The 9,615-nt window shown below is 51.6% G+C and overlaps 1 protein-coding gene across 2 annotated transcripts in view; it reads right to left on the reverse strand.

The window, feature by feature from the left end:
* Positions 1-1,700: 1,700 nt before the first annotated feature.
* GSDMA (gasdermin A) overlaps positions 1,701-9,615 on the reverse strand; it is a 9,826-nt gene continuing 1,911 nt past the window's right edge. Inside the window, exons 3-11 of one of the 2 annotated variants that reach the window (XM_004684237.2) lie at positions 7,493-7,658; positions 6,625-6,721; positions 6,363-6,410; positions 5,945-5,971; positions 5,470-5,490; positions 4,386-4,540; positions 3,815-3,929; positions 2,817-2,890; positions 1,701-2,203 (exon numbers count right to left, since the gene is read on the reverse strand). In XM_004684237.2, the coding sequence (XP_004684294.1) occupies positions 1,961-2,203; positions 2,817-2,890; positions 3,815-3,929; positions 4,386-4,540; positions 5,470-5,490; positions 5,945-5,971; positions 6,363-6,410; positions 6,625-6,721; positions 7,493-7,658 (946 nt within the window). In that variant the 3' untranslated portion in view covers positions 1,701-1,960. Of the gene's footprint in view, positions 2,204-2,816; positions 2,891-3,814; positions 3,930-4,385; positions 4,541-5,469; positions 5,491-5,944; positions 5,972-6,359; positions 6,411-6,624; positions 6,722-7,492; positions 7,659-9,615 lie in introns of both variants that reach the window. The other variant, XM_012726147.1, reaches the window with a different exon arrangement.

A 9,615-nucleotide genomic window follows, 5' to 3' on the forward strand; every position in this document is an offset into this window, starting at 1 on the left:
AGCTGTGGCCATTCAGTGTGAGTTCGGTTCCCGCCCCAGAAGTGACCCACATGGCGCCGCAGACCTCTCCTGTCTTGCCGGCGGATCCCCTCAGCAATCTGCTTGTTCTGCTCCTCACTCTGTCTCTGGTGAATCCCTTTGCTGCCCCCGCACCTCTGGCCTGTACCCCAGTTCTGTATGCATAAATAAATAAAATCTTAAAAAAAAAAGCATGTCTGTGCTGAGAGACCCACCCACCTAAATGAAAACTAACAGGTGGTCCTGATGATCTTCTTCTGGAGAATGGTGTAAATATAGATGCCAAGTTAAGCCAATCAGGTCTGATCTGTGTGGCCTCCATGCCACACACAACAGTCAGTGGAGGTACAGAAATCTTCTCCAGCTTTTGGAGAAAGCAGCTGGGAAGTGGTCCTTCCCTTTCTGTTCACAGAAGGCTGCTTGCAGCTCTCAAAGTCCATCTACTCTGTGTCACCAGTCTCTGAACCTCCCTGAGGTCTGTATCCCTCCCTCCTTTGACTGCCAATTGAATTGTATGCGCATATGACTGTAATGTAAACTGCCCCCCCATAAGTCCATATTGTGATTATGTGTGCCTGATTTATGTCCTAAGTGAAACCTTCACGCTCTGGTAGAAATGAGCACTTTTGAGGTTGGCCCTCATGTAACAGTACGTCGTCTGAGTCTGTCTTGAAGGTGCTCAGCAGTGTTCCCTAGGATGCTCTGAGGTGACCTCCAGGACACCCTGCTCTGGCAGTGAGGTCAGTGGAGGTACTGGAGGCTAAGAAGCTTATGTCGTCCTTTCTCTAATTGCAGAAGCAATCATCCCTCCCTTAACTACCAGGAAGAATGAAGATTGGGAGGAATTATCTGGGTGTCGGAATTCAGTGTGTGGGATTCTTGGAGCCCTCTGAGAAAGAAATCAGCAGGCAAGGCAACTTTATTAGGGAAAAGAGAATAAGGACAGAAATGCCTACGTAGACACAGGCTGGCAATGAACTGCTGGGTACATTTTTGGGAAAGGCCTACATTTTGGAGTCAATAAATATCTTTTTTAAAGATTTATTTACTAATTCATACAGAACTGGGGTACAAGCCAGAGGTGTAGGGGCGTGAAAGGCTTCACCAGAGACAGAGCAAAACAGGCAGATCGACAAAGTACAATGCTGAGGGGAGCAGCAGGGCAGGCCAGGAGAGGACTGCCATACCTCCAAGGCCCGATGGCACTGAAGAGGCTGTGGCTTGCAGTGCTGTGTCCTACCCCGGCCACCAGGGAGGCCGGGAGTCAATAAACTTTTAAGTTGTCTTATACTTGTTTTGGGCTTGCCATGTACCTTTAGGTCGTGGCCTTTGCACACCCTTCAACCTGAGACTTTAGGACCCCGAGGAAGCTCTCTGCAGGCAGTCTGCTTAGATGATTGTCTTACTTTCAAGTCTTGATTCCATGTTCTATACCCTCAAAGTTCTCTGAGCATTTTCCAGTCTGAAGGACATATAGCCTTTATGTACATTTGATCTATATGTAGCATGCCTTTCTCTTTTTCAAATTAAGGATTTCCTTGTGATAGATTCTTTAAAGAGAAACAGCAGAGATATCTCATCCAAACATAATATTTGTCATTAATTCCAGTGACGCTTGCTTTTTGGAAGCAGAAGCAGAAAGGATTGGGAGAGGAAATACATTTAAAAATGTTTTACTTGGTTTTGCTGAAATGCCCTTATTTAGTCTGAAAAGCATGAGTATTTCTACTCTTGGAGGAGTAAGCCTATGCAGAGAAGGCTTATCTGGTTGTGGCACTGCAGGAGTGGGGGTGATATGGGGTTGGACAGGTGGAAGTGTATTATCTGGGGTGGTCACTAGGGTTTCCATCCCTGGCCTGATGGCTCTGGAATGCCTGAGGTGTTCATAACACTGTAGAGCGAGGTAGGGAAGGCTTTAGGGAAGCAGGAAGCAGACAGTAAGTTAGGAAGCCTCGGTCAGTAGCTGCAGGAAGGAGAGGCCAGCGTACAGGGCACAGAGGCGAGGCAGCGTGTCTGGGTCCCACGTGTACTCAGGGCCTGATCTCTGTAACTCCAGGCCGCTCAGCCCCACAAGGGCCTCGGTCAGGGTCAGTTCTTCTTCTCCAAGGGAGGAGAGCTGCTGAGGGCGCAGGGAGAACACCCCCTCTTTATCCCGGAGGAAATTCTGTTCCATTGTGGTCTCCACCTGGAAGGAGCCAAAATAGCATGAGGAAAGAAAGAACTGGAAATTCCTCTTACTTTCTCTTTCGTGGTCGTATACAAAGCACAGAGTAGGCACTATGTCTCTTATTCTAACTCTTTTCAGGCCATTGCCTTACCACGCCCGGGCTTTTTAACACAACCCCGTATAGTGAGTGGCATGCTTATTTTTTTTAATTAAAAAAAGGCTTCCTAACTTACTGTCTGCTTCCTGCTTCCCTAAAGCCTTCCAAAAGCAGATATTCTTGGCACGTTTAATTTTTTTTTGCAAGTTTAATTTTTAACCCCATTTTACAGAGGAGTAAATTGAGGCTGACTCAGAGACAAAACCAGTTTGTTCACATCACTGGCTTGGGAATAAGCAAAGTCAGTCTTGTGCCTCTTCTGCCAGAGTCAGGTAAAAAACCCCAGGTCACTGCCTGGAAAGCCACTCTTCAGTCGTTGGTCCTGAGGCAGCAAAAAGGCAGAAAAGCAAAGAGAAAGAGACATAGCCTGGGCTCTGGATGGGACAAGGGCCCAGGGTCTGTCCTCCGCCCTAGCTGACTCCCTCCCAAGCTCTTCCTGGCACCTGCGTTGTTTTTTTTTTTTTTTTCTCTCACCAGCTTTAGCTGCACAGGTAGAATCTTTTTCTCCATGGATTTTACCAGTAGCTTCTGTTGTACTTCACTCAGCTCTGGAGGGAAAAGCAGAGAGAAAGCTGTGCAAAGGGGCGCACTCCCAGTGTCACACCATGGGTGAATGGCTGCTCTGTGCTCCGTGCTGGGCATTGGGGAAAAGTCATACCCCCTTCACTTAAGGAATCTGGAGTCTGGGCCCTCCCTGGTGGCACAGGGGTTAAAGCAGCACTGCTAAGTTGGCCACAGCCACTTCAGCTCCACTTCGAACCAAGCCAGGGAGCGGACCCACAGGGCGTGGCAGACCTCTCCTGTCTCACCGGCTGCTCCCCTCAGCAGTGTACTTCGTTAATCTGCCTGTTCTGCTCCTCACTCCATCTCTGGTGAATCCTCTCACAATCCCTGCACCCCTGGCCTGGACCCCAGTTTTGTATGCATAAATAAATAAATATTTAAAAATTAAAAAAAGAACATGGAGTCTGGTGAGAAAACAAAGCGATGCGTAATCACAATGGAGAGTTAGGGGAGCCCAGAGCTGAGGGGTCTGTCTTGATCTTGGAGTGGGGGGTGGGTTTCTTTCTTGGAAGGAGCATATCAGCTGAACCCCTGAAGGATTGTGGCGGGGGTGGGGGTGGTGAATGTTTCATGCAAGAAGAGAATTCAAGGGCAAGGTCAGAAATATTACTGCCTAAAGTGAAATTAACAGGTGTGGCTGTAGAAGCGGTAAGCTGAGATAGATGCAGAAGTTGGCAGAAGTTTTCAATCGGTGGCTGGTACAATGAGGGCTGTTTCTTAAACAAGGAGACCAGGTAAATCTTTGGAGATGGAAACAGTTTTCCCAAAATGTGTACATAAGTTCGTCACTGGGCATCATCATCTGCCTGGCATTCACTCACTCACTCACTCCTTCATTTGGGAGTGACTTCAATAGTTTACTCCTTTCCTCACTGGGGTGTAGCGATGACAACTTCGCTCCCGCTTACCTGAGAGGGCGCCCAGGAAATAGAGGATGGCGCCCATGACATCCTTGGAGAGGAGGACATCTTTCGGGAGCGCTTCCAGGCTCACTTCATGTCCTTTGTCTAGAGCCCCTTCAAGCTGTGGGGAAAGGTGGGCAGGTGAGATGATGCAGGTCAAACAAAGGTCCAGGGCTCGTCATCCCTTGAAATGTCTTAACGTTCCAGTTTCCTTGCTACCTTTCCAGTCCTGACCTGGAGAATACTGACCCCCTGGGTCCCTTGGTCCCTGGTTCTGCAAAGGAAAGTCTCCAGCCTCTTTCCAACAGCTGGACCTCCGCTGGCGGCTTAACCCTCTGTCCCGGCTTAACCCGCTTAACCCTCTGTCTCCGGGGAAGCAGTGCTTGGGGAGTCCTGCCGCTTGCCTTTTTCTAGAGGGGCCTTGGAGCACCGACCCGCCTGGCAGCTGTGGGGAGGCAGCGGGGCCTGCTCCCCTGGTGGCACCCCGTCTGTGCAGTCAGCCCCCCACGGGCTGCCATGCTGCTCACAACTCCCCTCCTCCCCCCTCCTCCCTTCTCCACCTTCCTCCAGGACTCACTGTGAGTTCCAGGTCTTGTAGTTCCTTTTTCTTCCCTAGAAGTTTGCTGAGGGAGCTGAGCAGGGAGCTTTTCCCTGTTTGGCTCAGCTTCTCCACTTCTTGGGTCTCTCTTTGAACCTCTTCTTTTAGTGTCTTGAAGTCCTCATGTACCTCCCCTGTGGGGGCAGTAAATGTGGTGACCATACCCCCCTTCCAGCTGGCACCTTTCCCATTGAATTCAGTCAGATTCCCTCTATAGGAGCTCTTTTCTGGGGCCCTTCTCAGGTCCCTGTGCTCTGGTCCCCTCTTGGGAGGTCAGGGAATGTGGTTATGAAGTTGTCTGCCAGCCCTGACTGGAGGTGTTGGTGGTGGTGGGCTTGTAGGGAGGTGATGGGCCAGGGCCCATGTTAACATCAAAACGAGCCATCATTCGAGCCCTCCCTGGTGGCACAGCAGGTTAAAGCACAGCACTATGAAGCTCTCCAAAGCAACTACAGTTCGTTCCCGGCCAGGGAGCTGACTCACATGGTGCGGCAGACCTCTCCTGACCTGCCTGCTGCTCCCCTCAGCAGTGTATTTCGGCCTGTTCTGCTCCTCACTCTGTCTCTGGTGAGTCCTCTTCCCCTCCCCCTGCCCACCCCCTACCTCTGGCCTTGTACCCCAGTTCTTGTATGCATAAATAAATAATTCTGCAAATAAATAAACAAATAAACAAATAAACAAGCCAGCATACTCCCTGAGATCCCAGATCCCAGGCCCCCCAGTAGGTGATGGACTTCCCTGTTCCTAACACTCCTGCTAAAAGTTGGGAACAAATTGATGAGTCAGCTGATAAAGAATGGCCTCACGGCTGCCGAAGACACTCTTCCAAGGTCAGTGAGCCTGACCCTGGGATGTGGGTGGAAGGGATGGCCTGAACCCGACCTGGCCCTCTAGGGGCCTGGCACCCTGGGAATGCGTCCCGCCTGCTTTGGAGAGCGCAGTTTCCTGAGGTGGCTCCCAACCCTGGGACCTGAGACTCAGCATTCGTCTCCCCTTCCCTTCACCCAATGCTTCTCCACTGCCTTCAAGCCAGCATCTTGGGGAAACTCACAAGATTCCATACCAGCATCAGATGCCTGGATAACTGAGGGAAAAAAGAAAACACGGTAAGAATGTCATCCCCAGAATGGCAGCCTCACCCAGGGGAGACCGCCTCTGTCTTAAGGATCCTCTAGCTCCATTTGTGGGAGGAAGGAGTGGGTCAGGCAGAAGCCCAGGCTATGGAAGCCAGACCTCTGGCTTGAGTCAGCGTCAAGGTAACTCTGTGGCTCCGTCTGCACATGGGCAACAGGCCAGATCTACAAAGGGCCTGAGGCACAGAGGCCCGACGAGGTGCCCACTGAGACCTCGTCCGAAGACGTTCCCCACCCACTGTCTTCTCCCCAGTATTGGGATCTCTGCCATATTTCGGGGATCATTGATGGCTGAGGCCTGCTCTTGCCATTCCCCCCATCTGTCCCACAGAGAAGGAAGGGAAAGAATGGAGTTTGAAAATTCTGAGTCAACAAAGTTGCAGTGACATGAAAGGCGACACTTACGGATAAACTTTTCCTCTTCTGGCTTTTCTGAAGACAGAAAAAACACACACATGTCAGCGCAAAACCTGTCTGTGCCTTTTTATCTAGTCAAGGCAGCTCTGTCAGTGATCATTATGGAAACACATGGAGAGAGTTTCGCTTGCCCGCCCCCGCGATCTGGGAACACACACTGTCTCCAGGCTCTTCCTGCTTCCCACCGTGCCTTCCCTGCTCCGTCTTTCTGCATCTCTGTCTTTCTTGGGCAGAATTTATATGCCTCTGTCTTGCCTAAAGTTGGGGTTGGTATTTTAGAATCTGGGGGAACAAAGCCGGGGCTCCTTGGGGGTAATAGTGTGCAGTTTGAGGGTGCAGGATTTTAGCAGCTACAGTCGGAGCGAAGGCGGAGATGAGGGGTCCAGAGAACAATCACACTTACCGCCTCCGGGAGGGAAGGTTTGCATGTTGTCGTTGTAGATGTGTGGAATATCTGTCAGGAGCAAGAGGGGGAGCAGGAAGCCTCTTAACAACTGCCCCCACTTTCTTCGCTCTAGTCTCTAGTGGCTGGGCTCTGCTGAGGGCGCAGTCCATGCAGCCCAGTCAGCATCTACACGTGCTCCCTGACGTAGCCTCCGAGGGGACCAGGAGTAACTCTTTGATGGGGTAGCTCTTGGCTTGAGGGGAGAACACCGGGCTCTGCTCACCCCACTTATCTTTGCCTTTGACCATCAGCTGTCTCACTCGAAAGGCCAGGATGCAGCCCTTGGGGATGGTTATGGCCTCCTTGTGGTTCACGGACCCCTAGGGGTAGACAAGGAACATTTGTGAATCTGCAGCAGTCCCAAGAATGAAATGTTGGGGTTGAGAGGTGACCAGGTGAGGGGACCAGGCCTGAGTCCCTCAGGGGAGATGAGAAGTTGGGACCTTTCAGTGGTGCCCCGAGTCCGGGCTCCATGGCGTGAACGTCAAAGCCACTTTGCTCATTTCTAATAATCACCCCTCTAAAGATCTGTATCTCCCTCACACATGAGGGAGCTGGGCAGACCTGCTCCATGGGCTGTGTGCGGATCTCTGGCCCTCCTATGCCCTGGCCCTTCTTCCTCTTTGCCATCTGTCCCATGCACACCTCCTTCATGAAGCCTTCCACGACTAACCCCTACTCCCAGTTACAACTCATCACTTGAGTATGTATCCAAAATAGGTATAGGAATGTAGGGCATTCCTTATTACACTGAATTTCCCAAGCTGTGTTCTCTGGGCTTTAAGTCACGTGTCTTGTCTCGAGACAAGACATGTCTTGTCATGTGTCCCGAGGGCGTCTCTCCCTTAAATTGGAAACACCATGGGAAAGTCCATGACTGAGTTTCCCCTTCCTGATGGTTCCCTGCCCACACTGGGCACCGTGACCAGGGGTTGGGGCCTATGTCTCACCAGCTGGGCCTGGATCTTGAGGGCAGGGCAGGGGATGTAGTGGGTTCTTTCTGGTGTCTTGGGTGGGCACTGATGGTGCAAAGTTAATGCTGCCTGTGAGGAGACGCTGACTGTGATGTATGTGAGTGCACAATGCCAAACCTGTAGCCCCAGTGGGGCGAAGAACGGGAGGGAGAAGCACCCCTCTGCCTTGCCAGCTCTCTCCAGGGTGACCTCCTGGACCGTCTCCACCACCTCCATCACCACATACAGGTTCTCCCCTCGATTCTGCATCTCCTTCAGGAAGGGGTGCTCTGCCGTCAGCTTCCTGCGGCAGAAGGTACCTGAGGGAATGGCTCCCAGCTCCTCCCCCAGCCTGGCCCTCATCCCGTCTTTCCCAGAAGGAAGTCAAGGTGGTGTCAGGGCAGGAGCGAGGATGCCAAGTACAAACAAGGTAGACACCGGCCTCCCACTTACCGCGGGGCAGCTTCTGAGTCCTCATTCCCTCACCTATAAAATGAGGATAATGACACCTGCCTCCCAGGTGGTTGAGAGACACACTGGGTGATCACCTGGCCCAAAACAGGGCCCCCCGGCAGCTGCCTTCTCACGCTTCCTTCATTCTAGGCAGAGATTTCCCTCCCTCCCTCCCTGTTCTCGGACCTGCTCCTGTCTGCCCACTGACTGCCCTCTGCACCCCTCACTGTCTCCCGTGGCTCACACCAGGCCCCTTCTCCATGGCTCTTCTGTTTGCCTGCGTGCAGAAACATGTCTTGCTACGCCCTCCAATTACTAATCTAGCTCTTCCTTCCACTTCGTTAGCAGATATCTCGAAGGCTCTGCCCCTACCCATTGACTTTCCCCTTTAAGTTCTTTATAATTTGACTTTTATTTCCACTCCTCAAATGAAATTACAAGCACCTCCCGCCCACCACCCCAGGCCTCCTCTCCCCCTCTGCAGCCTCGGACCCTGCGGTCTGACCCGCATGCCATGCCGTCTGCTCCCGGCCTCCGTGGCTCTGTGTCCCCCCCATCCCCGCTTCTGCTCCTGGCTTTCTGGCTCCTAAATCTTATCCATCCTGCCTGCATCTCATTTTCTCATTTTTTTGGCTCCCTAAAATGTTATGTTTTCTAAGATTCTGTTCTCTGAGCTCCTCCCAACAGTTTCTCCTCCTGATTCTGTAATTTTAATTTTAATGTTGCTGACCACCCCCTGTGTCTTCACCTGGGCTTCTCTCCTCACACCACACCCCCATTTCCAACTACCAGTTGAACATGCTTGGCTGATGTCCCAGTGGAACCACAAACTCGAAGCGTCCAGAAGGAACACGTGATCTTTCTCTACACATCTGCTTGCCGTCTCTTCTCTGTCTTCCTAGTTCCTACTACTGGCTCATCCTTTTAAAAACTATCATGTATAATCCATATCTAAATACATTTGCATATATTTAAAGTGCACAACAGGATGTTTTCACACACACCCACCCAGAGAAATGGTCACTGGTTCAACTACTAGACATGTCCACCTCTTCCTCCACCATTACCATGTTGTGTGTATAGTGAAGTAGACCCTCTTAACAACTTTCCTGATTACAGTAGAGAGCACCGTAGTCATCTTGCTGTCCCTCAGGACTCTATCACGATCATTTTTTGAAAGATTTCATTTATAGGCCTCCCTGGTGGCACAGGGGTTAGTCTCAGCACTATGAAGCTCTCCCCAGCCACTGAAGTGTGAGTTCGACCCCCGGCCAGGGAGCTGACCCACATGGCGCAGCAGACTTCTCCTGTCTCACCCACTGTTCCCATCAGTGGTGTATTTCAGTAGACCTGCCTGTTCTGCTCCCTACTGGTGGTAAATATTCCCCCACCCTGCACCTCTCACCAACACCCCAGTTCTTGTATGTGTAAGTAAATAAAATTCATCTTTAAAACATTTTCCACTTATTTTTGCATAGAAGAACTAGGGCTAGGCCACAAGTGCAGCATGGAGGAGGGGAGAGGATTCACCAGACACAGAGTGGGGAGCAGAGCAGGCAGAGTGACTGACATACCCTGCTGAGGGGAGCAGTGGGCGGGACAGGAGAGGTCTGCTGCGCCATGCGGGTCAGCTCCCTGGCCGGGGAACTCAAGCCATAGGGTGATGACACTGAGACGGCCCCGGGGCCACCATGGAGGCCATCATGACCACCTTCAACAAAGCCCTCGCCCTCACCCTGGCCCCCTGTGTCCTTCCCTTGACTCTGACTGCCCCTCCTGGCCCCTGTGTCCTTCCCTTGACTCTGACT

Source organism: Condylura cristata, unplaced genomic scaffold (genome assembly GCF_000260355.1).
Source record: "Condylura cristata isolate star-nosed mole 26May11 unplaced genomic scaffold, ConCri1.0 scaffold00017, whole genome shotgun sequence".
NCBI lineage: Eukaryota > Metazoa > Chordata > Mammalia > Eulipotyphla > Talpidae > Condylura > Condylura cristata.